At 59.6% G+C, this 27,530-nt stretch overlaps 1 protein-coding gene across 1 annotated transcript; it reads right to left on the bottom strand.

Moving 5' to 3' along the window:
• Positions 1–23: 23 nt before the first annotated feature.
• Positions 24–27,364, bottom strand: LOC122391931 (serine/arginine repetitive matrix protein 2-like). Its single transcript, XM_043386273.1, has 6 exons — positions 25,070–27,364; positions 19,100–19,264; positions 8,385–8,639; positions 4,683–4,837; positions 2,276–4,271; positions 24–927 (listed from the first exon to the last, which is right to left on the bottom strand). Exons 1-6 carry the CDS (start codon positions 27,110–27,112, stop codon positions 916–918), a joined length of 4,626 nt encoding a protein of 1,541 aa, XP_043242208.1. The 5' UTR covers positions 27,113–27,364; the 3' UTR covers positions 24–915.
• Between the last annotated feature and the right edge of the window lie 166 nt (positions 27,365–27,530).

Here is a 27,530-nt window from a genome sequence, read left to right on the forward strand (position 1 = left end):
CTCCAACAGGGCAAAACAAAAAGCTGCGTCTTCAGTTTATTGACTGGCTTATGCATAGAGACACGTCTCTCTCTCTCTCTCTCTCTCTCTCTCTTTCTCTCTCTCTCTCTCTCTCTCTCTCTCTCTCTCTCTCTCTCTTTCTCTCTTACATGCGCAGAGCCGTCGGCCGGGCTGGCCGTCCAGCCGTCTATGGATTCAATCAACCTCCACTCGCTCTGTGCTTTACGAAGACACTCGCTCATACACTCATAGAATGAACGCTACTTCTCGAACTATTTACAGATATGGAGAACGATTAGAGATGATAAAAGGCAATTATTAGTTAAATAAGCCACTCCTAATATTAGGTTTGTCACGCAGGCATTGGCACAACACAGCACCATGGTTTAATTCACGGCACACACTTATCATGGCATAACATCTCTGCGGCGCACTGTGCACGCTAGTAAGCGTTAGGTGCCTACATCGATAAACATTCACCAGTTCGATCGGTATTCGCGTCAGGGGTCGTTCGACCTAAACAACTCGCCGAACGTTCGATGGCGCCTAGCGAGCTCGAGCCGGCCACTTTTCTAAGACGCTCCCGGTTCAGTGAATCCACGGGGGCGAACGGCCGGCACGGACGTCCTTCTCACGACACTTGAACATGACACACTGCTGCTCTACCGGCACTGGGCGACGGGCGGACATTCTCTCTCGCCACTGGTGACAGAGTGGTCTCTCAGCTCTGAGGCAGAACAGCCCGTGTCTCCTGGGCGCTGAGGCAGAGCAGCCTGTGTCTCCGCCGTGTCTCTCCGCACGCTGAGGCAGCAGGGCGCCGTCAGGTCGGCAGGGCCGACCCGGGGTGGCGGCTGGTGGGTACTGGCGGCTGTGGCGACAGTCAGCGGGCTGTGAGCTCACTCGGAACTCGGCAGCTCACCGTTGTACCTGGCAAACACAGCCATCCGTCAGCAGGGTTCTGACAGAGAGATGGGGTCGGAAACATCATAGAACGATTTGTCAGTTATCTGAGAGGAAATGCGCTATAAAGCAAAGCTAGAGTGACCCCACCTGGCTGCACCTTAACCCGCGAGTTGCTAGGGGGGGCGTTAAACGCCCCCACTTTTTTCGCCGGGCCATAGCATAAAAACGGCGCGCCGCAGGCGCGCCAAATTTTGGGTACCTGTAGGGAACTGAATGAAGTGTATTGTGACAAAGTTTCAAAAAAATCGGTCGGAAAATTTTTGAGATATCAGGGTTTTAGTGACGTCATGATTTCTGAGTTTTCGACCAAAAACGGCATATGTTCAAAAAATCATATAAAACCACAGAATAGACATACAGACATGCCGTAAACGCCATTAGACTGCCAATACCATGAACAATCAAATGGCTATCTTCGATTATTGATTATCGTTCGGCATTTTCCAAAATCTTGAACTGAATCTTGGCAATTTCTCGTGACTTCTTTACGACCATGATACATGCATTTCTTAAATTGAACTTTTTGAGCCAAACACGTACACATATGATAAAATGAATGTCACCATCGTGTTCTACGCCCCAAATTACCCATAAAACATGTGTCACAGGCTGCGAATATCAGTTTTGATTTTCGGGGATATTTGCCTACCCGGTTGACCTGACCTTGACCCTGACCTATGCTTGACTGACCCCTACATGGAGCTGACACTCTTGTAGGCCTTATATGATGGATTGTGCACCGTTTTGACAGAGTTTATGACGAGAGGCGCCCATTGCGAAGTCCTGAAGTCCATGCTACTGAAAGCCCGATTTCAGGTGTTTGACCTGACCTTGACCCGACCTGTGACCTCAAAATTCAACTTTAAAGTACTCATCTGAAGTGTCTCGTCGCGTTCTTTCGTTTGCCGCCTCGTGCGTTTCGCTGCGCCTATTGGTTCTCGAGTTATCGGCTGGGGGCGTTTAACGCCCCCCCCCCCCCCCCAGCAAACGGTGGGTGGCGAAACACCCCAGCAACTGCCGGGTTAACTGCAAAATGCAGCATTGAAGCGGAACGCTGCTGAGCCGGAAGCTCGCCGATAAAATGGCACTTCGTGGAAAGCTCTGGCCACGTGCACAAAGCTGCCTTCTGCGAATACTGCGCTGTTTACCACATTACACCTGGGCTCGGCCCAGGCAGCACTAGGGCATAATCTCCTGCTGCACGCAGTCTCAACCCGGATCCCTCTCTAGTCCCCAAGAGCTCGATCAGCTGAGTGGAATGCGGAGAGTCCCTACCACTCCCCGGCCTGCCACATAGACATTAGACACCCACCTTGATCAGATCTGTGCGCTCCCCGGTCGGGGACATGGTGCCCAGTCGGAAGTTGTGCACGTCCTCGGCGGGCGTGGTGGAGCGCGAGCGGCCCTCTTTGGTCACCACCTCCTCGTCGGCCCGCAGCCGCTCCAGTCGCTTGAACACGGGCGGCGTTTTCGGGTAGATGGCCCCGTAGTCGAGGGTAAGCGGCGCCGGCGAGCGGGCGCGATACAGCGCTGGAGGCGGACTCTGCTTCGGAGACGGCGTCTTGGAGTCCTTCCGCTCGTCGCCGTGCAGTGCCGAGTACAGTTCGGGAGCGTTCTGCATCAGACCGCGCATAAAGTTCTCCTTGGTCGCTGGTCGCGGCTTGGGCGCCACCTTGGGCGCAACTTTGGGTGCCACCTTGGGAACCTTGGCGGGCGGGGGCGGCGGCGGCGGCGGCGGCGGGTGCGCCGACACGGTCGGCCGCCACTCGGGCTCCTTCTCGACGCTCCGACGCTGGAGATCGTCGTCTTCCTCGCGCCGCGTACCGCTCGTCCTCTGAATGGCCGAGATGATGTCGGGGCTCTTGAGGCCGCCGCCGGCCGGCCCCTCCTCCTTCTCATACAGACTGTTAGTGCGGCGCGGCGGCTGACGCGTCACCGGTGAGCTACCAAACACGTTGTTCCGGACGGAGACGTTGATCATGCTGCCGCCGAATTTGGAGGAGGCGCCGAGCCGACTGGCCGACGGCGGGTCGCGCGACTCACGCGGTTTCCTGGGGAGCGTCTGTGTCTGGAGGACGGGCTCCTGGTGCGGCCGCGCCGGCCGCCGCCGGTCCACCGTCTGTGTGCTGAACGGCGGCTCGGCGGCGCGCCAGTCGAGTTGCTCGGTGCTCTGGTGCCGCCGGCCGGCCAGTCCGTCGAGCCGCGCCGCCGCCGGTCCGTCCGGTTCGTCCGAGCTGCGACTGCGCTCCCAGACAGCCGACGGCGAGTCGCGGGCGACCGGCGAGCCGCGCCGCACCGGCCGCTGCGGCCGCGGACTGCTGCAGAAGTGGTACTCCTTCACGATCCGGCCGTCCTCCTGCTGAGTGGTCTGCACGCGCACCGGAGTACTGTCGCGCTCACCGGCTGACGACCGACGGGGAGGTGTGTAGCGCGTCTCCTGCGGCGGAGAGTAGCGGGTTTCCTGCGGCGGAGAGCGTCGCACCGGCGGCGGAGAGTGGCGCGTTTCCTGCGGCGAGGACCGGCGCATCTGGGGCGGGGAGTAGCGCGCCTCCTGGGAGGGAATGCGGCGCATCTGGGGCGGGGAGTAGCGCGCCTCCTGGGAGGGAATGCGGCGCACTTGGGGTGGAGAGTAGCGCGCCTCCTGTGGTGGCGTCCGGCGCCTCTGAGGTGGCGTGTGGGTGACCTCCCGCGGCGGCTCTGGCGGCGGCGGCGCCTGCTGTTTCTGCCGGTTCTTCCTCTTGGTCCGCGGCGGCGCCGTGGGCGCGGGCGGAGACGGCGGCCGCTCCACCTCGCGCGGCACGCTAGTGAACGCCAGGGTGGCGCCGCCGCCGCGCGACTTGCCCAAGCTGAACTTGCTGGCGAAGATGGGGTCCTCGTCCACCTCAGAGACCAGGTCGGAGATGGCCGAGCTGACGGGCGGTCGCGGCGCGCCGGCCGGCACCAGCTGCACGCGCTCGTAGCCGCCGCGCGGCGACTCGCGCGTCTCCTTGATGTAGGTGCGCTCGGGCGTCTCGCGCACCTCTCGGGTGTAGCTCTCGGTGCGTCGCCAGGTCTCCGGGTGGCTGGAGCCGGTCTGCCGGCGGCCGCCCTCCTCTGGACTCCGCGGCGACGGCGGCGACTCGGCGCTGAGGTGGCCGTTGAGCCAGCTGCTGCTGGGGCCGCCCCTGGCCCTATGCTCGCCGGGGCGGTACTCGATCGAAGTGCTGGAGTGCTGCAGTGCCGGCCGGTGGAGCTCCCGGAGCCGCTCCGACACACCGCCCGTCTCCGGGTCGCCCTGCCGCTGCTCCTCGACATTCTCCTTCACATACCTGTGAGGGAGAGGGAGGCCAACGGACGGTCAGACATAGCAAGAACATGCGGGACAACATACATATGCTGCAGTCGAGCGCTGAGCCCCAGACAACTATGACCAAACGCCGTATAAATGGTATGTAGGAATGTAAGTTCTCCCTGAGAAAATGTAGGAAAAACGGATGACATACGTGCAGCCCAGCTACTACACGCACTGTAGCACCTTTCACCAGGAAAACGTGACCGTTTGTTCCCTACCTCGCTCCTGATGGATTCCGTCATACCGCTGACACTGTCACCGTCATTTAGTGAACCTCTCTTGCCTCTCAGAATTCACACCCAGGTATCTATCTCACCTCTCTCACGATTAATTAACCTCTAGGTAACCCCCTCCCAACCTTTGTCACCCTGAGACGTTAGTCACTCACCGCAGTCCGTCTCCCAGTTTGATGCCGTCCGCCAGTCGGCCTCCCCTCGGCACCGAGAAGTGCTCCAGCATGTCCACGTCCTTGGTGTGGCGTCGGCTGTGGCTGGACGAGCGCACCTGTTCGCGCGCTTCCTCGTCAGGACCGTCCTCAGGCACCTGCACAGCGGAGAGAGACGGAGAGGTTATCACAGTGGACGGCGAGGGCTGGGTGGGGATATCAATCACACGGGCCATACAGTGGCGCTATTAGTCGAACATATGTAGGGTAAGGGCGGGTAAGAGGACGCGGGCGATAAGAGTACGCATCAGCTGTTTCGGTTGCCTAGCAACGCGGGTTTGTCGAGTTCATGAAGTGACATGAAGCCGCCAGTACGTGTTTGTCACAACACCCCGGGACCCGACGGCCGGAGCCCGGCTGAGATTCTGTACGGACGCCCAGTACGGGACATGCTGCCGGCTCACCGCCGCAACTTCGCGGCCGAATGGCAGATCTCAGCTGACCATGCAGAAGCCGCTGCTGCCCGCCGTCAGGAGCGGGTCGAGCAACGCTATGATGCTCGTGCAACCGATTTGCCCGAGCTGAAGGTCGGAGCCCACGTCGCGGTCCAGAACCGGGAGACCGGCCGCTGGGATCGCTACGGCCAGGTGGTCGAGGTTGGAGGGCACCGCCGCTACTTCATCAGGATGCCGAGCGGTCGGGTCCTCAGCCGGAACCGACGCCACATCCGCCGGCGGTACGGCTGCGTCCTCCCCGACGAGCTGTCTGGACACAGCACCGGTCAGCCGGGCTCCACGGGCCTGGCGACCACGACAACGCCGAGCGGGACACCAGCCACCGCTCCAGCTGGTGCTGCCACACCGCAGCAGACGACGTCAGCTGTGCGGCCACCAATCGCACCAGCCGAGCCCGCCGAACCCGCGGCGCCGCAGCCGGCGCTTCGCCGATCGCGACGGCGCCGACGCCGCCCGCAGCGCCTCATTGAGGCCATGTAATATAGACGTTAGTGTCGCGCAACTTACTCCGAATATTGCGCGACTGGGGGGCATGTGCGGGTTGTGCCGGCTGCTGCCCGTTGCAGCCGGCGCAGCCAATAGGGCGTGAGCGGCCGCCCCGCCCGCCCCGGTCCGGGCAGGGCCGGGCGGGCAGTCTCCGGCCAGCGGCCGTCGAGTGCTCACCGAGTGGAATGTGACGTTGCCGTAACCCAGTGTCTGTGTTAATACACCCTGTCAACCTCCAAGACTCGAACAGTATGGTACAATAATTTTGATACTTGGCAGTTGAGATAAGGTACATTTTCGTGATTGTTGTGGGAAACTTGCGAGGTTTTCTGGTGAAATACTGTGCAGTGCAATTTTCTGTTTGTGAAGTTTAACACAATGTTTCGGGGATGTTTTGTGCGCGAATTGCATGTAGGGTAAGAGTACGCACTGTTCATGAGGGTAAGAGTACGCAGAATTATACATTATATCGAATATACAAAAATATCAAATTATTGATATATCGCTCAATGACGTTTGTTTTGTAGGTACATCATCAATGGAGCACTGTGAGGCAGATGCGTACCCGAAATTCTTCTAAATACGATTTATTCTCCCTTTTGTTTGTACATTTTTAGTCACATGACTTGATTATTTCTTGATTTATAGATATGCAAGATTTATTTTATGTTTTTTTCTTTTTGGATACTAGAATTAAATTAAATGTCTTCTGAGTTTGATGTTAAGCATTTGGACAGTAAAAGCTGCCTATAGGTGTGTGTTTATATGCTTGCGTACTCCACCCGCATGGTGTGCGTACTCTTATCCACCCCATGTGGTAAGAGTACGCAACAGCAGCGGTTCAGAAAACGTCAGTTTAAGACCACTTCCATTTACGCTGAAGGATCGTTGCCTCATGGGTTGATGGCAAATTCAATGAACTTTAATATTCCATGTTTGCGATTTCTTTCTTTCAAATATTTAAGAAATGAGAGCAAAAAATCCACTAAGTGCGTACTCTTATACGACTTCACCCTATTTCTAAGAAGCGACGGACACACCAGAGCTGAGGTAGGGCTTGGAGTGTCACTGTGAGAGGACATATCTCGCGAGACAATTTCCGGATGTGAGTTCTAATCCATTGGAAATGATATCGTGCTCTATATGACCTTTTGCTGACTGCTGGTGTCCAGGGGAGTCCGCCGCCCGAAAGTCCCGCCGTCCGCCACTCCGAGGCTGATCACGCGTCGGCCGCGCCACGCTCCCATACATTCTTTGTGTTTGGCGTGGCCGTATCAGATGTGGCGTGGCGTGGCGCGGCCGCCTCCTAATCTGGCGGTGAGGGCGACGCCGGTCGCGCCGGCGCTCCGTATACGGCGGCGGGTATCGGTCGGCGGCGTCACGTCCTGACACACAGTCTGGCTGGATCGGCCCGGCGGTGGTGAGTGGCCGGGGCGGAGCGGTACCCCGCAGCACGCGCCGGCCGGCAGCGTATGTGCGCTGTTCAGTCTGCATGACTGGCCGATATATCGCGGACCAGCGGCAGCTGTCACTCAGCCGCTCCTTTTACGGAGGACGACGTCGGGTGGACGGGAGGCCCGTCCTCCGTACGAGCAAGAGGAATCCGAAACAGCAGCGCTCAGCACTCAGCAGGGCCACATTTCACTGTCAGCGACAGCGTGCTTTGTCGCAGACTGCATGGCAGTCGCGTAGTTTAACATTCATAGATAGCTTCCATCAGGACTTTTGAATGAGACCAACTGGGAATGGGAACGATCAGATACCGTTCGATATATTTGCAGTTATCTGAGCAGATCATGTCAGAAGGTGAGCCTCTGTAGTAACATGGTTCCGGTCATGTTCTTTCTCTAGCCGATCGGTGCCTGCCGTTTCGAAATGCATGTCTTCGTTCACCGTCTCACCAGATCTGGCTCACGATAAAATATCTGCAAGGATTGTACTGACATCCGAGTACCCGTCGGGAGGGGGAGGGGGCAGTAGCTTATATGATAGCGGGGGGGGGGGGGGGGGGAGCGAGGGAGGGGGGCTGTCACCGGAAGCCGTGACAGCCCCCCCCCCTTCCCCCCTCCAAGATCAACCACCACCATATTCGGATCGCTGATCGCACCGGCACGGCCACTGCAAGGATACCGCGTGGGCCGGCCGGCGCCCATGGAAGACGCAGTTGTTCCCAGAGGTCACCCCTCCTCTCTCCCCAGCCCTCCTCTCTCCGGAGGGCGCGCCGTGCGGCGGCAGGGTGGAGTACGCTCTGTAACCGCCAGCGGCACAATCGGGAAACATTATCTGGCCGCCCCACCAGCCAGTAAAATACGGATGGCCGTAGAGCCATGAGCCTTCAACAAATACCCCATTACGTTAGCATGAAAGGTAACTTCGTAAAAGGTCATGAAATGTGCTTTACGGCTGCCGGCGAGTCTACGGGATGAGCGGCGCACTCACTCCAGCTCAAATGTAAGTAGATATCAATCTTACCAGGAACCATGACATTCACGACATCCAAGGCATGGGAACTCTTCTCAGCAAGTCTTTGACCCTGATCGATTCTCAGCACTTATCGACGCAGTACATCCCAGTGACTTCAATAGCGTACCGGCAAGGGAGTGGACATCGATGAACATTAATCCAGATCACGAGGACGGGGCGACACTGATCCCTACACATCACCCGTCCCCCTCCCTGCCAGCACTCCCTCTAGTGGCCGCACCTGGGCGTCGTGGTACTCCTCGTGCTGGTGGGTATGCGCCGACTCGGTGCGCAGCTCGCCGTGCCGGTCCCGACGGCTCGTCTCGCGCAGGTCGTCGGTGTCGACGGTGCGCCAGCTGCGGCCGTGCTGGTGGAGAAGGCGGCGCTGCGGCGCGCGCGGATCCACGACGGCGCCGCCGCCGCCGGAGCCGGCGCTCACCTGACGCTGGACTAGCCGGCGGGCGTCCACACCGTCCCGGATGGCGCGCTGCACCTCCTGTCAGAGCAGAGAGGGGTCATGGGTCAGTGGAGGTTACACAGAGGTCAGTTAAAGTCAGGGACAGGCCACAGGTTAGCAGTGTCAGAACACTGGTGGACATACCGGTACGCTGTACATACGCAAAGAAGGACCTGATGACCGACAAGTTGCGGTCATGGGACATCCCAGTCCGTTCTGCGTCACCCAGCTGTTCAGGGTGCACGTCGGCTTGGTATAACGACCGACAGGGGCGACATTCCAGCGGTACCGCGCCACCCAGCAGAACATGATCGCGCCGGATCAGCCGTCCGCGCGGCGCGTCAGAACCGGCGCGGCGGCGCCGCGACCGCCGCCGCGGAGCCGAGATCGGGGGCCGACAGGGCGGCGGCTGCAGACCGAGCCGCTCACCGGCGGTCAGACGTCGGCTTTCCTGAGAAACTGGGCCGAGCTGCAGCGACTAATGGGAGCCGACAGGCCGGCCCGTCACACTGGGCGGCCCCGGCTCCCTGACAGCGCTGCTGGCGGCGCGGGGATCGGTCGGCGTAGAACCGGGATCAGGTAGTGCAGGGCGGGGCCGGGTCGTGCAGTCGACAGAAGGTCGCCGGAAAGTCAGCCGTCACGTGGGCCACCTCTCACGGTCCACTCTAGTGCAAACAGCCGGCCCGGCCGAGAACAACCACGCACTGACCGCCGCCGACCCGGAAAACTGAGGTCGGTCGGACCTCGTGAGGGAACGCCGGGCCTCGTGAGTGCCGGTCGGACCTTGAGAGTGTCAGAAGGACCTCTAAGTGCCAGTACGAGCTAGGGTGTCAGTTGAACTCGGAGTCCCCATCCCACCTTCCTCGAGAGTGGGTGGAAGATCGTTATCCGTATCGCCCTTGCTCCGGCCTGTGCCGTCAGGCGCCGGTCGCGCCGCCGAGTGCCGCCGGTCGACCTTGCGGCGGCCGCGGCACTCGCCCCGATCGTATCTCGCCGCTCTGTGGCCACTCTCCCACGCTAGCCGGCGGCTATGGACGTGACCCGGGTCATTGTGCAACAGCGGCAGCCGGCCGGCCGAGCGAGCGGCCCCGGCCGGCCGGCTCATGTTTTATTCAGCGCAGCGCCCGGCCGGCCAACCGGACCCTGTCCTTGCGACCGCCTTGTTTGGCGCAGCGTCCGCTGTCGACATCGCCGCATAGTTGGCTGAATGGGTAAACCTGATGTAAACCTGATGATGTATGCCTGTCGGCGGCTGAGGAGGGCTGGGTCGGACAGCGACGCCGGCAGGGATGGCATGTCGATGATTGGACCTGCTGACTGCCGAGGACAGAGGCTGATTCGATACGTGATGACCCAGCTGGTCTGATCGGCTGTCCTCGCCGGCCCAAGGAGACAGCTGCGTTCGACAGGAGCTGCGCCGAGACAGCTGATCTCGGTCCACTGCGGACGGACACAACGAGGGTGCGGTCCCGAATACAAAACAGGCCCAGCGTGCCTGACGTAACCCGACCAGCCAGCCAGGTTCATTGATGAAATCCACAGCCGCACCATTCTAATTGGGACAGGAACGTCCGATTGGTGAAAGAGTTACTGCAACCGCCAGTTATGCGAAAAATACGCCTGTGCTGCAGCAGGCCAATTCATTGAGAACTGCAGAGTGCAGGCGGTCAGTCTACCGTAATCAGCAGGACTAACTGCAGAGGGAGGGAGACAGGGGAGGGATGACATGGGACGTACCCGGTTAACGTCAGAGTCTTAAATAGCCGTCGGTCATCCCCATCCCGGACACTACAGCGGATATGCCGTTATAAAAGATGGCCATTTTAGCACGCCGTCCACGGAGCGCCGTCTAACTCGGCACTAAGCACGTACCATGGATGTAATTCGAATAATTCTAGGTGTTCACGGCGAGAATCACTAGCTGTCATGCCAACGTAACAACTAGGTTAGCAGCGACACCTGCCATCATTCAATGGGTCTATTTTCCCTGGTCGACCCGCGCCTTTCCGTCACAGCGAGTAATAAGCATGCAATGTGCAGACCCTTCCGTTTACGGTTGGCCGCGCTCACCGATCACAAGAACATGACTGAAATAACCAGCGCAAAAATGGCGCGCAGCCTTCCCGCCCGGACGGCCTCGCCACGATAGCTATCGACGTGTTCTCAAACTCAAGGTCGCAATATACATATGTAGTACAGATGTAATCACGAACGGCGCCAGAGTCTGGCACCAAGCTCGTAGGATTTATTTCGGCCGCACACACTGACTGCACTTTCACTACGGCTGCGGCCAGAGCACAGCCAGAGCCCCAGCCCTAGGCCCTATTCAGCACGACCCCGCTCCCTGCAGGGTCAGCGAGTGTTAGTGTGTGATTTAAGGCGTCAGGTGCTGCAATATCACACGGGGTCGGACAGCCCTGTGGGTGACGGGGGTCCGTGCAGTGGGTCCAGTGCGTCCTCCCCGAGCCCCGGGCGGCTCCAGTCACGGGCAGAGCGGCGCTGCAGCCCCGGGCCGCCGCCCAGCCCCCGATAACCGGTTTGCCAGCAGGAACTGCAGCTCGGCAGGTGACCGTGAGCCGCTGGAACGGCCGGCGGACGCAGAGAGGAGGCGGGCGCACACCTGATCAACCGGATCTAACAGTCCCTGTCCAACCAAGTCTCACACGCAGCGGGCAGCTGGAACGGCGAGCACACGCAGAGGGCTGGTGGGCACTCGCCTGATCAACCGGACCTCACACGAACTCCTGAACAGTCGGGGCCTCACAGCGCTGGAGGGGCACCCATCTGATCAGCCGGACCTCACGCAACCCTGTGCACAGCTGGGCCCACACAATGCTAACCTCGCATAAACCTCTGAATTGCTGGACCTCACACACGAGCCTCTGCAATCATAACTCAACCTCCCGCAGGTTGAGACAACCGAACTGACTGCCGAACATCGGTGGTCCATGCGGGCCTCCTTTACGCGTGCAGGCGGGACAGCTGTGAACTGACCGGGAAAATTGGCGCTGCGGGCCGTGGAGGCAGGATCGGCGGCCGGCCCGCCCAGCCGGGTCGGCGCGGCGCCCTGTGCACGTTGCCGCCGGCACGGGGCGCCGCGGCTGGTTCGGGTCGTGCCGCGCAGGCCGGCCCAGTGCCGCCAAGGTCGCCGGGTGTCACCGCCAGGCCGGGCCGGGCCCACAGCCCACCGAGCCTTGTATGGGCGACCGGCGACGCAGCCGGTCGGCGCCGCAGCTTCTGACGGAGCGGACTGCGCCGGGCGGGGAACAACGGACACAGGTCCTACTGGGCACGATATAGAGAAATATCAAACCCACCGAGTAGGACAGGGTGCACCAGTCTTATGCACTGGGCAAGCACCATCCCCATGGAAAGAGGATACGCCAGCCCTACTGAAAGCCGGACGGGGCATCAGGCTCAGTGAGCGAACAGGGGATCTTATAAGCCCGGCGGATTCGATGGTAAGCGTCTCCTGCGTCCGTCCCAATGAACGGGCCTGGCCGGGACGCGGAACAATCAACAATTCATGACATCGTCCACGCTAGGCCGGGCAGGAGGCGCATGCATCAGCTTCGCTGGACAGGAGAGAAACACATAAGCCTCAGCTAGGACAGGAGAGTACCATTGCAACATGTAGGGGAAGTTGGGGGAATGCCGAATACTTTTTTTCTGACGCCCGTAGCACGCAAGGTAGACAACATAAGCTATTCTTCTTGGCGTCATTCGAGAGGCCAGTCTTTTGCCTTTCAAACATACCAGGCGCATTTGATGAAATCGCATACCGTTAAGCGCACAAACTAAAAATATCAAAGAAGTGACTTTTTCGGCGTTGCCCCGGACTGCGGGGAAAGCCGAAAATGAGAGAAATGATCTACGGGGAATGCCGACATTGATGTTTTGCCATTTTATCTCAAACTTTATCCAAAATTCATCAAAGCTGACACGCGTTTTAAGAGCTTGAGGACGCTTGGTGCACACTGGAAGTTATGATTGTGTGATATAACTAATAAGAAAATGCCGGGTAAATCATTCCTTATAGGTAACAGGCCGTTGTGTGGGTTGAAAGTGTAATTTGTGACTAAAAATACGCGTTGCTATTCTACAGCAGTAAAGTCCACGTAGCGTGCTTTAACGTGCGTAATTGCACGTTTTCGGCATTACCCCAGCCAGCCATACTATCATTTGCAGGCCCATAACTTTTAAACGTGCTGTATAAATTTCAAATAGGCAGCACACTTATGCAAAGAGATGCTGAATATTACTTGACCGAATTGGCCAGACAAACGGTAGCATAATGAGTAAGAAATGCAGCTTCAAAGGCGCATGTAGTACAAGGGAAACGTACCTTGAAAACGCTCTTGGCGCCCTCACGGCCGAAGTGTTCCGAATGACGACTCGTAACAAACATGCGATAATTGTAGTCACTTAAGTTTCAGAGCATCACTGACAGGTGGCACCCATGTCGTACGGTTTTCGAAATATCTCGAATTTCGGCTTTGCCCCAACTCCGGCATTGCCCCAACTTCCCCTATGTGTCAGCTCCAGCCTGACAGGTAACGCGAAGAGAATGGGCTGAAAGGAGCTAACCAATCAACACAACTGTCACCCGAAGAATAAAACATGACCATAATTCACCGAAGCGGAGTTTTATTTCAGTTCATGAGAAACCCAATGATATCTTCTTTACATGAACCGCCGGCATAAGTAACGAGCCATAATCTGATCGCTTGCGAAAGGAATCCAGCTCTGGGCATTGCTGGGGGCGCGGCAGGACGGGCCATATTCGGTCGACGGCGTGCAGGCTCGCCCAGGAATGTCTGCTGGCTCGGGAGCTGACGGGAGGCCGCGGTGGGAGGCTGAGTCGACTCTCCCAGTGGCCGAGCAGCCGGCCGGGTGCGGGCAGCCAGTTACACAACTGACATCCTGAGACGGTGACACAATTACTCAGTGCCGCAGCCAGAATGGGTTGCATAGATCAGCCACCGCTGGGCCGGGGTCACTCAGCCGGTTTGAGGCCATCATTAGGCAGTCGGGTGCAGCCAGCGGCGGCAGAAACGAGTTGACACTCCGGAGCCTACGCGCGTACAGCTGGATCTAACCAGACAATGAGACGTTTGCAATACTCTTGAGTCGGTGGACAGCCTCGCACCGAGTATCAGATGCATCGGGTCACACGGCAAACATGCAAATCAGTTCCGCTATGTTATGCCAACCCACCCTGGCGTCGCAGACAAGACTGCACCGTTAGCCCGCTCCATGTCCGAGCGTCGGACAGCCCGGTGCACAGCTGACACGGCACACACAGACAGACACTCCTTCAGCTGGCTGCCCGTGCCCTCTGGACAGCGGGACAAACAGAGCTGAGGCGGCAGAGACGGCCAGAGTGGCGACTCGCGGCGTTCGGCCTGCACCCGCCGCGTGACCCGCCGCGCCGCCTCAGTGAGCGCCGGTCATGGGTGGCGGCACGGGCGCGTCGGCACGAAGCCCATTAACAGCTGCCAGATCGCCGATAGACGGCCGCCGGGCCTGGTCCGTGAACACCTGGTTAGCGCTGGAGGAGTGTGCGGCACGGGTGGAGGAAGATGCGGTATGAGTAGGAGATGCCTTACAGGTGCAGCTCAGGTAGCACAGCGGGTAAGAGCTGCAGCACAGAAGACAGACGTGCAGCGCAGACGTCGGCCGCGCAGACCTCGGCTGCCATTCGTCGCGCGTCAGTGGGTGCGTCCCATGTAAGTTGACCCTGCACGGTCCATCGCCGCACCGGTCGGTCAGAGCTGACAGAGCGGCCACCGACCAGCACTGACGGGTCAGCTGCCGTCTGGTTAGCTCTCTCGCCCGACCCTTCCTCCGCTGCACAGCTGCTCTGTTGTGTGTCGTTTCGATCCGCCGGGAGCTGGGTACGCTCCCGCGGGTTGCAGCGTTGTGTGCTCACGGTTAAAGGAGCCGGTCGTGGGAGGTGCTCTCAGGGCTGCCGGCGGCGGTGCCGGTCTGACTCGGTGTCTGGGCGGCACCCCGCCCTCATAGGTGTGTCCTGTGGGCCGGACGGACCCTCCCCGGCGTCAGGGCCAGCCCGCGGCGAGAGGTGCAGACACGCCAGGGTGTGTCTGCCAGTAATTCGCGCTCCTCTCAAGCATGACTTTTGTCAAGCACTTCCATGTGTGGCGCACTGCGTGCAGTTGATGGACAAACATTATGATAAGCTTAATTAAGCACATCAATTTTCCAGACAGGTAACAACCATTTGATATGAAGCCAAATAAAGCCCGCGTCTCGCCGAACGTGTCCATTGCGGAAGTGACCAAAAACGGCCGCTGTTATCGCCAGATCACACCGTTTGTGGCGAGGAGTGAGAGGCAGCGGTGACGAATTGTCTTCCGTTTACGGCGCGGCGCGGCGGGATCGGGACAGGTCTCCGGCTCAGCCCCACTGCCGAGGGGGAGAGAGACTAGCGGAGCTGTCTCTCCATGAGACATGATCTCCGCGGCGGAGTGGAGAGACATGATGGTCCGACACTGACATCCAGGCGGTGTCTCACGCTAACACTCGAACGGTATCTGGCACTGACACTCCTCAGTATCTGACACTGCCACTCGGGTGACACCATCCAAACAAGGCGCTTCTCGGCAGCGCCCGCTCTCGCCATGACCGGCTCAGCTCAGACCAGTCAGTCGCTGACTCAGCGCTCCAGCAAAATCACAAGACAATCCCTCCCAACAACGCCGAATTATGAATAATCCGATCAGGTGCAACTATTTCGCCAAACCCTGACTGGCGTCTACGGGCGCCACCATATTTGGTCACTGCGTGCACGTGTAAGGTGCATTGTGGTCCAAAATCGGCCGGATTCTGTACCTGGAGCATTCGGCTCTGAAACGACCGTGCGGCCCTCATTTTTAGCGCCGCGGTAATCAGCGAAACACGCCATCCATTCTGCAACAACTTCAGAAGGCGTAGTGGGCGCACGACTCGGGAGTTTGCGGTCTTGCACGCCAGCCGCGGATCCCGATCTGCTCTGTGGCGCTGCTGTGGGTCATGATCTCTATTTTTGCGCCGTGTCAGTTTGCCCGACTTTCATTTGACGCCTGTGCAAACAGCTCGTTTGTTCGGCTGGCCGCTCGGTAGAAACGTGCCGTTGCCGTCAGGCCCTTTGAGGGTATCTCGGGCGGCGGGCGCCTTCACACGGGCAGCGGTCCGTTCCCACGGGCCAGCAGCTCAGCCCGCCCAGCACCAGGTGCCTCCGCGTGCCGCCGGAGCGAACGGCGTGAACGCTCACTAATCTGATCGGCACGACACACGGGCAGATCGCACCCTCGCTCTCGGGGTCACCGTGAGCTGATCCTCGGCCTCAGTACGGGCCTCTCATGACCCGGGGTCACGACCGAGGCCCCAGCCCGGCCCCTGAGGTCACCGACTGACCGGCGCATGTCGACCTAGTGTCTGATGTCCAACCATTTTAGGCAAAACACCGCTCCAGGGTGGCCGTTTTCCTCCGCTCAGGTCAGAGCAAGACAACAGTCCGACGGCGGCTGACCGTCTTCTTTAGAACGTCCAGAGAAAGACAACATCCGCGACGACGGCGTCGTTTTTATGTCCGGTGACGGCGGCGGCGGGTCTTGATGCCGGCACGGCGCTCTGACTGGTATGTTTGTTAAGTCGCCGCTCGCCCGCAGTATCAGCTCCGGGTGTTTTTGTTCTGTGCCGCTGTGCTGCTGACCAGTGGTGTTTTCTCAGTTCCTGCACCGGGCGAACGGTGTTGATGTTGGTGAAGGTGGAGTCCGTACTTCCACAAACACCCAGTGCTAGTGGAGTATGCCGAGATGAAGTCTCCACGGTCTAGTGTTAGAGCATCAGCAAAACGAAGTCACCATGCAGTTTCCGATCGAAGTCAGTACCTATCTTGTGGTATGTGAGGCTTATTCTTCCGTCTGGTGTTATTGCAGTGCGGAAATGCAGTCTCCATAGCACAGTTTTGTGTGTGTACTGTGTAAGGAAGAGATCAGGATATTGCAGCATATACGTTCAGCGTGAAAATATCACCGCAGTCCAGTGGTATATCGTACGGTGTTGAAGTCTTCAGCTGGTGTTACTCGGCACTGCATGGTTGACGTCTCCAACAATTTGGTGTTTGTGCATTACTCAACAATGAAGTCCCCAATTCCCCACCGATTGGTAGTAATTTGTTATGGAATTGAAGTCCTGACAGTTGATTGAAGCGGTAGAACAATATAAAAATATACCTGTATGGACTTTGCATGGCTATAGACTGCAACACTGAGTGCAGGCTGGTATGGACTGCGAGTTCAAACAACTGGCTGTGGCTGTGTCCGGGCGATAACAGCGTCCCGCTTATCATTCCCGCTAAACTGTGGCAATTTCTCCCAAACTGCTACCGACTCAGCCACGCTATAATGACCATTCAAGCTCCCCGGACCGTCTACCGTTACCGCGGCACATCTGTAACCACCGCGGCAGTCGGCAGCAGAAGTACGGGGTGGGTTCAGTTACTGCTGAGTATCACATTGCGGGCCATAACTTAGTCTCGTGACAGCTGCCACGGCCACGTCGGCTGCCGTGTAGGGCACTGCTCCGGGGAGGTAGTGGCGACGGCTGGATGGGACGGCGACGGCTCTCTCTCTCTCTCTCTCTCTCTCTCTCTCTCTCTCTCTCTCTCCTCTCTTTCTCTCTCCCCCTGGGTGTTAGCCTTCTTCCTTTCCTCTTCCCTCTCAGCCCCATACTCCCGCGCTGAGCTCGTTGAGAGACGGACTGGCGGGCGGCCCTGGGCGCCCCGCCAGGGTCGGCTTTGTCCGAGGATTTGCCGGCCCGATGGCAGGGCGTGAAGAAATGCAGATCAGCGCGCTATCACGGCACACACCTGTGGCCCTGGCCGGCCGATATATCCGGGTGGCCTTCCATTGCAGACGGGCGCGGACGGGAGTGGCGTGCCGCCGGCCGGGGAGCAGCCGCGCTCCACTATATCCCCCGGTATCCAGGTGCAGGCTCATAGACCAGGTGCACACCTTCCGACCCCGGAACAGAGTTACCGATGGAATACATCCTATGTCTCACACAGATCCATTGCAGGCCTCCAGGTCTCACGCATACCTGACAAGAGGAACGCAAGCTAAACAAGGACGCATGCAGTCACTAACGGCTGACTGGCTGCTGGCCCGCCTTCTCACAGGTCTGTCTGTCTTATCGCCCAAATAGTAGACCTACATGTATGTTTACCACTGCATAAACAGCACGAACTGCTAACCCACACAGGTCGACCGAGCAGATGGTGAGCAGAAAAACTACCGCTCTGTGTGCCGATCTCTTTCCGTTCACTCTTTCGTGCAACCGCCCATTTTACGGCATTCACAACAGCGCTCGATAGCAGACCTGTGGTTCGCTTCTGTAGGTCACACAATCCTTGATTATGGGCCACGTGTTGAACAGACAAGGGCGGGTCGTAGTTATCAGGTGCCTGGATGTCGTATATCGATGGAGGAGAGACAAGGCTGAGACATCTCACTCTGCACAGTGGAGTGGACGATCCCAGTCAAAGTTACGATGACGGTTCTCTCGCCTGTTCGTCGTTAGCTCGTCAATCGCTGAAAGGAGGAGTAGCCGATCGCGTCGAGGTATCGCGGGCACTTAGACAGGGGAGAAAGGAGAGAAGAGAGGCAGAGGAACGAATCTCTTCGGACCTAGTGATCTGATCAACGAGTGCGTTTTTCAGTCCTTATACCCCTTCAGTTACAGCTGAAAACTACTTAGCTACTGAGTCTCTCTCGCAGTAACACCGTCCATCCGCGACAGGTTAAAAGGCCCCAAAGAAGAGCCGCCATGACGCCCAGACCCGCTGCAATACCTGCAGCCCATCCCTCTGTGACGTCACTGCTCTGGTGACGTCACAGGTCAATGTGCGGCCCGGGTCGGCCGCTGGGAGCGCCTCTAATAACCCCCCGCGGCGCGGCGCCGCTCGTTAGCGGGTCAAACGGAGGCGGGGCTGACGTGCAACACGACCGGCCCGCGCCGCTGCCGGTGGCGAAACGACCCGGCCTCTCACGACCCCGGCCGCCGCGACCCAACTGTGTCAGCACAGCCTAACGCAACCAGCCACACGGCGCACCGACAGATGTAATTGATTACGGCCGACAGCGGCGGACAGTGGGGCTTCCCGCTCCATTGGCACTTATGAAATCAGCGAGCGCTTTTTATTGTTGCGTCATGGCTGATCAGCGAGCATCACCGCCGCAGGTCTGCAGCTGCAAACTGCGCCGGGCCGGTGAACTGTGCCTGTGCTATACCTGGGCCAGGAAACTGTGTTCTATTCCCGAGCCAGTGAACTACCCATGCTACATCCGAGCCGAGCCAGTGACCTGTCCCTGTGTTATTCCCGAGCCAGAAAGCTGTGTGATATACTCGAGTTAGTGAGCCGTCTGTTCTGTGTCTGTGTCACTAAGTCATGATTGTAGACAGTGATATGTGAGTGAGCTGCCTGAGCGGCGCCTTACCTCGTTGGAGACGGAGCCCAGATGGTGGACCTCCTCCTCGCGGCGGCCCGACTCGTGCTCCTCGTGCGAGTTGGTCACGTTGACGTAGCGCTCCGAGACGACCGAGTCGCCCGAGGGGACGACCGCGCGGCCCTCGGACGGCTGCCGGTCGCTGCTCTTCCGGTGCTGAAAACACAGAGGGGTACAGGGTTAGAATAAGCAGACGGGCCAGGGGAAACGACATGGAAAGTGAAAAGAGATAGGGGAGGTGGAGAGAGATGGAGTTAGATAGAGTGAGAAAAATATACAGATCACAAGTGTGGCGACCTTGCATCGTACATACATCCTTGTACATCCTTGTACATCCTTGTCTTCGTCCGCATTCTCAACAACGTCCTCCTGATAATTTGCACGCTCAGCAGTTAAGTACACACACTATACACGCAGTCATTACATTCCATAGCTGCGTCCTGTACAGATCCGCCACACATTCCGCACTGTCGGCTCGTTTCGGGCCGGTACACATTCTGCGGCAGCCCGCGCCGGCCACAGCCAGCAGCGCGCCTTTCCTGGTGGCGAATTTCCTGCTCCGTCCGTTGGCCCTAACCGGCGACTCCGCAGTGAGCGGCACCGTATAAGGGGTGGACGAGAAACTTATAGTTGGGATGATGCAGAAACTCGAGTCCCGCGGAGTTGGGCATGGTAACCGGTGATGGCCGGATGCTATCGGCTGTTTTCGTTGAGAGCTCTGCCCAAACCCTCAGTGCTTCTGAGCCTATTCTGCTCGCACCAATATAGTAAAACTCTCGCCGAGTGCGCAGGTGGTATCTGTTGTCTAAATGGGCTACCACTGACCACTGTTGTAAGCTTCTCCCGTTACCTTCATAAAGTGCCAGTTCACACGGGTACAGTTGGATGACATTGTGTCAGCTACTGCAGTAATCCCGCCTGGACGTGTCGAACACCTGTGCTGCGGCCCATCGCTGTACGGGAGCGCCATTCAAACTCGGACACCGTCCTTGCCGCTGCACATTAGGACCCGGTTCGCTCAGAGACGGCGGCTGGGACGGCTCCGGAAGGTCCCACGGTCAAGGTCGGGACGCCACATACCGGTGTCGCCCGGACACGCAGCTCTGAGCGGGCGGAGCGGGCTTCCCAGGCGGCCTCAGATCCGGCCGGTCGGCTGGAGCGGCTCAGCGCGGCGGCTTGCATTGATAGGGTACTGGCGGCGCCGCGCCGCTCATTAAGCCGTAACAACCGGTCGACTGGGCACGACCTGGCCGCCCAACGGCCGGCCATTCAGCCGACACCGGGGTCAGGCCAGTTTCAACACGGATTAACGAGCGCGCGGTGAGTCATTAGATCACAAGGCCATCAGCTCGGCGGCCCGGCGGCTCGGCGGCTCGGTGGTGGCGCGGCCCGTGCCGGCCGGCTCAGACCCGCTTACTGGGCACGTGGCGCCGCCAGGACGGCCCGGGCCGGCTACAGCGACCACAGGACGTCACCGGAGCGGCGCGACGTGGCAACGGCACGCCATCTTCCTCTAGTCGTCGGTCCCCGACCACTAACCAACACAGACGAACTACACCGGCCGCCGGACGGGACCGCTAACCGCCGGAGTATCCCCGCAGAAACCATGATCGATCGCGTCCTTAATGCCGCCTCGGTGCAGGGTAATCCGATATCAGATAGCCTGCCACCGTCAGTGGCTGGCCTCGTATGCACAGTGCAGCGCTCGGTGGGGTGGAATCGGTGCCGCGGGCGCCCGCTCTCATGTTGCGTGTGTCGCTGCTGAGCGATCGGCGTCTGCCCCGCGATGGACCGGGGCGGACTGGGCACTCCCGACTGCTGACCTGACCTGTATTGGAGGGCAGCGACCCTCACCGCACTGCCCACCCGATGTGTCTGAATACGGACTGAGCTGTGTGCGGCGGCCGCTCAGATAGCGCCCCAGCTGACAGCTGACGGACAACCGAGGCGGGGAGGCGGAGAGAGACGGCGTCCCACGGTCCAGAACAATGTATCAGCGCCGGCCGTCAGTGGAGACCAGACGTCAGGTGTCAGTGGGAGACGGCGAGCCGCCGGACGTCAGATGTCAGTCAGTAAACGCCGGCCGACGGCCACCAGTCAACTACTCGTCAGATGACTGGTCGTCAGATGTTTGTCAGCAAACACCAGCAGACAGCCACCAGTCAGCAACCATCGGTCGTCAGATGTTAGTAAGCAGCCGGCCGTCAGATGTCAGTCATCAGATGCACTGTCATCATTCACCAAAGTTGTCTGTCGTCAGTATATGTAGAGCACCATCTGGCAGTGTTGTGGCAGTCTGGCCAGTTGGCACACCATTTTTACCCCATTATCTTTCCGCGCTGTGGTAAAATGACCCACTAAGACCACGCTGTATTAGACCCAAACCCCTCCGTATCCGTGCTATTATTCTCCCTCCCAGCGCCGCGGCGTTCTGTCATGGTCCGGTGCTGCTCTGAATAGTACCGTCAGGACTGACAAATTGCACTGAGAGTTGATAGAGCGTTATGCCACCGGCCCTTTGAGGGAGCCCCCATACGTCATGAGACCCTTTTAGCTTCTAGAGCTGCTGCGCTGCAGGGTGTAACTCGGAAGCCGAGGAGAGAACTGAAGTGGGTTTGCCCTCTCTCCTAAACCGGGCTCCTATCTAGCGCAGAAAGTCAGACCACAGAAGAAAGGGAGAAAGAAATAAAGAAAGAAAAGTCAAAAGAAGGGAAGGCAGAAATAATGAGAAGATTGAAAGGGATACAGACACAAAGGGATGCAGGCGCGGACGACCGGGTGCTCTGTAGATGATGTGAGGTGCTCCGGAGGAGGGCGTGGAGGACTGAACGCTCTCCGAGAGGACCGCGCGCTCCGGAGGAGGACGCGGAGGACAGGCGCTCTGGAGGAGGACAGGGTGCTCTGTATGAGGGCGCGGAGGACAGGTGCTCTGGAGGACAGGGTGCTCTGTATGAGGGCGCGGAGGACAGGTGCTCTGGAGGACAGGGTGCTCTGTATGAGGGCGCGGAGGACAGGTGCTCTGGAGGAGGACAGGGTACTCTGTATGAGGGCGGGGAGGACAGGCGCTCTGGAGGAGGACTGGGTGCTTTGTGAGGACAGGGTGCTCTATAGGAGGGCGCGGAGGACAGGGTGCTCTAGAGGAGGGCGCGGAGGACAGGGCCGCTCTCCGCCGGGTGCTCTGGAGGAGGGCGCGGCGCGCCGCCGCCCATCACGGGCCCATCTGTCATCAATTACCGTCTAACGGGAGCGGAGCAGGCGTGCGGTCCGCCCTTGTCCGCCCCGCGCGGGCGGGCGGGCGGCGAGTCACTGCGTCTGTCTACAGACGCTAGGCTAGGCCGCCGGCGATGGCAGTCTTTAACAGAGGAAACAATGAGGGAGGCATCACCCCCCCCCCCCGAAACTCCTTGAGATCGAGCACGTCAGGGTAGTTGTCACTAGTGAGAGGTGACAGAGTAAGAGGTGACCTGATTGGGATAAAGTACATGATCTGTTATGAAAGGCTAACTAAATGTAGCGATAGTTTATGTAACGATAGCTCTGGATTCGACAGCTAACAGCCATCGACGGCGTTGCCTCGGGTACCATCTGTCAGAGGCGATCATGTGACAGGAGCTGACGTTTGTCATATAACAGAGGGCGAGGCCACAATCAGCGCCGCCCTTTGCGTCGGCAGCGAGGGAGGTGAGCTATCAAAGATCGGCGTTGGCGTCAGAGATTGATGAGGCGGAGGCGGTCAGGGCCATCAGAGCCGAGGTGACAGCTCGGCGGCGTTTCACAACAGGCCGGCGCGGATCGATCGGAGGGGCGTCTCAGCGGGTGGAGGGAGGCGCTGACGCCTGCTCCGGGCGCCGGTCTGTGGTAGCACAGCGGAGCCGCTGTGGACTCTCACGTGAACCCCCGCTCGGAGCGGAGGCTGATGAGCGGGGGCGGCGTCAGACGCCAGCCCGGCCTGTCGCCACGGAGTCGTTTCACCACTCAGTTTGGACGCGCGATTCGCCGAGAGGCGGCACCAGTCGCCCCGGCACGTGACGCGACTAATTTAAGGCCTCCTACGCCGGCCACCAGTTCAAACAGCAGCCAAGGCCGGCACTAATCAGCACCATTAGTATACGGCGCGCGGCGGCACCCCGGAGAGCGCCGAGTCATCGAGTCATGCGACCGGTCGCAGAGGCAGATCGGGGACCGCGGACACCTGTCGTATTCGTCCGCCGCTAACGGCGTGAGGACACACATGGACACACACATCAGGGAGGAGTCATACGGAGACATGCGTCCGGAGAGCAGAAGAAACCGGCTGAGTTGGTCCATTCATGCGATGATTGATACGCAATAACTCAGCGATATCGACCAGTTGGTAACAGTCAGTTGCCATTCAATGGCAGGCATACAAGTTTGAAAAAAAAAATGATCTTGCTTGATCCCGAGCGAAGTAACATTAGCGTTGTGCTGCGAAAGAGCAACGCAAGTAAGTCGGTTATTCTATTTCCAAGGCTTCGCATCGCGACAATTATTTAAAATGCACTCAGGCAATGTTTTCTGTTTTAAGACCACATTACATAACAAAGCTCCTTGTTAGTTGCTTCACAGTAAATGACAGCGGTTGACAAAACCGGGCGGTGTCATACAATGGCCGGCATTACTTCCTGTCGAACAGCGGTCCATGAAGCGAGTACGGCGCCGTCTGACACGACTGACATCGAGCCGGCCTGTCAGTCGGCAGGGCGACCGCCCGGTCTGTGACCGCGTATAGAACGACCCGGGGTCATTTGTATCCCGCAGCCTGTCACAGAGGACCGGCAGAGAGACGACCCACCGGTCAGCGCCCCCTGGTCGTCCCTGCTCGGGGATCCCGTATAACTCAATGTCGGATCCGCGCTGCCGCTGCGCTTATCCGAGATGATAACCGTCTATCGACTGAATAAAACGCCAGACTGCGATTGGGTGGCTGGTCGGGTATACGGATCAACTGTCCCCTAGCAGATACCAATATACCATGCGGCGGTTTGGTTTTACATTGAGCAAATACGGCGAATTCTATCCAAATAGCCAAGTCACGACACAGCCGTTCCTGCATAATGTTTGTGACCACGAAAAATGGCCTCCATAGCACACATTCAAAGCTGCGTTCTCCCTGACAGTGGCTGTGACAGCCCATGACTGTTCTGTCTCTGAAGGACAGCCACCTACATGACCCGATCAACAGAATGACGCGGACATTAATTGTAATAAGATACGGTCCAACTATCATAGTCATGTGGTCAACGGCCGACCTGACCAACCGCAACGAACAGCCACTAACGAGATTGACTGACAAGCTGACGACGGCTTAGCTTAGTTAGCCATGCCAAACACCGATTTCAACAGCCTATGAATATTGAGGACACGAGCCAACCACCATGACCAACCAATGTCTCTTGAACGACGCCAACATTATGTATTCACTCAGGGGTTCAGCTTAGTAAATCTCTGATCGGATACGAGTCCGTGTCCGCGAATTTTTACTTTACGTCGTCAAAAACAGTAGCTCCGTTCCAAACTCCTCTGCGAGTCGAGCCACGTTTTGCACATGCTCGGGTGACATGAAGGTGATTGATCAGCCACAGCGTGACCAAAAAAGAGCACAACAATCGTGAAATTAGAATTGCGGAAAGACCAGAGTGCACGGATTAAGCCATTGAAAGCCATGGCCTGCATCGCTAGTCATACACGATTGCAAAAACGTGCCACGAAGTGAAACAAACGTGATGACGAAGTCAAAAAGGTTACGACTAATGCCCAGGTAAGATCCTCCTTTTTACCTCGTTAACTCCCGGAGCGATAACACTGTCATCTCGAGCAGTGTGACCCAGGTTCACTCACCCGTCCGCGTGACATTATTCAAAGGCGGGTTCCCACGGTCCGGAGTCAGCCCCGCCGGAAGGAAACTCTTGGCCCGTACCTATCTCCGAGGCGGCCACTCACCCGGAAGACGTTTTTGATGTTGTGCGCGATGTCGTGCAGCACGCCGTGCTGTCGCTGACGGCCGTGTTTGTCCAGGTCGCGCGTCACGTTGACGTTCTTGACGCCGTCGTGGCGCCGCTCAGTCGAGCGCTGCCGCTTCAGGATGCCTTTGCGGTGCGCGCCGTGCGCCGAGCTGCGGCCGCGCGACGAGTGGCGCCGCTCGTCCGGAGACTCGAGGCTGCTGGAGGAGGCGGAGGAGCGCCGACTCGCCCGGCCCGCCACCACCAGGCTCGGCTGGGAGGCGGCGCGCGCGGCCGGAGCCGTCGCCAGCGGCTCGGTCAGGTCTGGCGAGGAGCGGTGCCGTGCAGACAGCTGGAACGGCAGGTTGGCGTAGTGCGTGAACGGCTCCTGTGGCGGCTCGCGCTCCTCAGCCGGGTGGAACAGGGACGGCTGTGAGAGGGCGCGCCGCTGCTGGATGATGGGCTGGATCGGCTGCTCCTCCTCGGGTGGCGCGCGCGGCCGGCCGCGACTCGTCTCGTTGGTGGCTTTGGGCGGCGCTACCGGCGCCGGCAGGTCCAGCCGCTCGTTGTTGCGCGGCTCGTCGCGGAAGCTGTGGCTGCGCTCGGTCGGCCGCCCGACGGTGGCCCAGCCGAGGGAGGAGAGCCGGCGCGATAGACTCGTTCCGCCGGCGCCGCTCCGGTGCTGTGTGCGCGGCAGAGAGCGATATGTAGTCCGCTCCGTGTCCACCTCGGCTCGCCCCGGCTCCACCGTCAGTACCTCGTGAGACTTGGCCGTCTTCAGCTTGCTGTGACGCGCCGGTCGCTCCAGCGAGGACAGTGATGACGATGATGCTCGCTCGCGTTTCTTCACAGGCGCTGGTGACGGCTTGTCGCGAGGTTTCAGTGAAAACTTGCGCCGCAGGAAGCCCATGACTCCGGCATTCTTTCTGTCGCCGCTGGACTCTGAGACTCGGGTGCGGGACCGCTGCGATCGCGCCGCGTACCTGTCGCCGTGCCGCGCTGAGCGGACTGTCGAGCCGCGCGAGCGGGCCGTCATCGTGTCCGACAGAGAGCCATCCGAGTCGGCCCGCCACACGGGCGCGCGCGGAGACGAGCTGGAGAGCTCCGAGGGCGCGCGGCCGGCCCGCTCGTTGGGTCGGTACCGGCGGGCCCTCGGCGGACTCTCCTGGGGCGCCTCTCCCAGCGGCTCCAGTCGGCGCGTCACGTCGGCGCTGGAGGCGCGCTGAGAGCGGGTCGGCGGACTGGAGCGGCGCGGCGGGCGGTTCAGGGTCTGTGTGAGACGGCGACCCGACGGCGGAGCGTCGGCACGCGCCGACATGGAGCGCGCGCCCGCCTCCGACCGCCGGTGCTCCACGCCTTTCATCATGATCACACTCGGTTCGTACTCGTCGCCAAAGCGGATCTCTCGCTTCTTTACCGGCTCCGGCTTCACCTGAAGCGACTTGGAGCGGCGCAGGGTGATGCGCGGCTTCCACGAGCCAAAAATGGAGCGAGACTGCTTCCCGGCCGGCCGCTGACTCGCCTGCGAGGCGCGCGAGTCGGGACGCACATCGCGCGCTTCGCGGCCAGAGCGGATCGAGGACGACCGCTGCGGCGCGTCGCGGCGGCTGGACTCGCGACGGCGCAGGATCAGCGCCTTGGAGGAGGTGCGAGACTCGGGTCGGCGGACTTTGGAGTAGGACGAGCGGCGGGTGGAGCCAGCGCGCTGGCGTGACGCCCGCTCCGACATGGCCTCACGCGAGCTGCGCGAGGACGGCCGTCGCCCGGCGCCCGAGCCGCCGCTACTGCGGGACGCCTGGGACGACGGCCGGGAGAGGTCGTTCTTGTAGAGTTTGCGCAGCTCGCGCTGTCTCGGCGGCGCCTTGTAGACGGCGGGCGGCGGCACGACTGGCTGCGAGACCACCAGAGAGGAGGTGCGCTTCACGCCGCCGGGCCGGCTGCGGCCCACCGTGGCGTATTTGACCGGCGGCGGCTTCATCGAGTTGGTGTTGGACACGTAGCCGCTCGAGTTCTCCATGGGTTCCGGGGAGACCTTCTGTAGCATGGTGTGAGCTGGATGGGCGGGCGGCGCGTCGCCTGCCCTACCGACGGACGCGGCCGGCACACGACCCGCGACCCTCCCTCAGACACCCGCTGGCGCCGGGCGGAGCTGCGGTCCGACACTGACCGCCGCCACACAGCGGCACCGGTCCGGCACTTTTCACTGTCACCGCGCCCTCCGTCCCCCGCCCACTCCGCGACTCTGGGCGGCCGGCACGCGCTCACATTCCACGCGCCACCACCTCCCGTCGGTGACTGCCGCCGCCGCCGCCGCCGCCGCCGCCACGGCGCTCGGCCGGCCGGTCAGTCAGCAATGACGTCACGTCAGCTCTGATATGGACAAAACGCTGCCCGCAAAAGGCTGGTGGCGGTGAGTGCGAAGGCACGCGAGCAAACCCGCAAAAGCCACGGGGAAGGTCCTC

Source organism: Amphibalanus amphitrite, unplaced genomic scaffold, assembly GCF_019059575.1.
Source record: "Amphibalanus amphitrite isolate SeventyFive unplaced genomic scaffold, NRLGWU_Aamphi_draft 000462F_arrow, whole genome shotgun sequence".
Lineage (NCBI taxonomy): Eukaryota > Metazoa > Arthropoda > Thecostraca > Balanomorpha > Balanidae > Amphibalanus > Amphibalanus amphitrite.

What these genes read in the sequence shown, in the direction of transcription:
- LOC122391931 (XM_043386273.1), bottom strand. Translation starts at nt 27,112, where the DNA reads ATGCTACAGAAGGTCTCCCCGGAACCCATGGAGAACTCGAGCGGCTAC. An exon ending in TGGGCTCCGTCTCCAACGAG is followed by an intron (nt 8,640 to 19,099) that starts GTAAGGCGCCGC and finishes CTGCTCTGACAG; the next exon opens with GAGGTGCAGCGCGCCATCCG. An exon ending in AGGAGTACCACGACGCCCAG is followed by an intron (nt 4,838 to 8,384) that starts GTGCGGCCACTA and finishes TCCGCTGTGCAG; the next exon opens with GTGCCTGAGGACGGTCCTGA.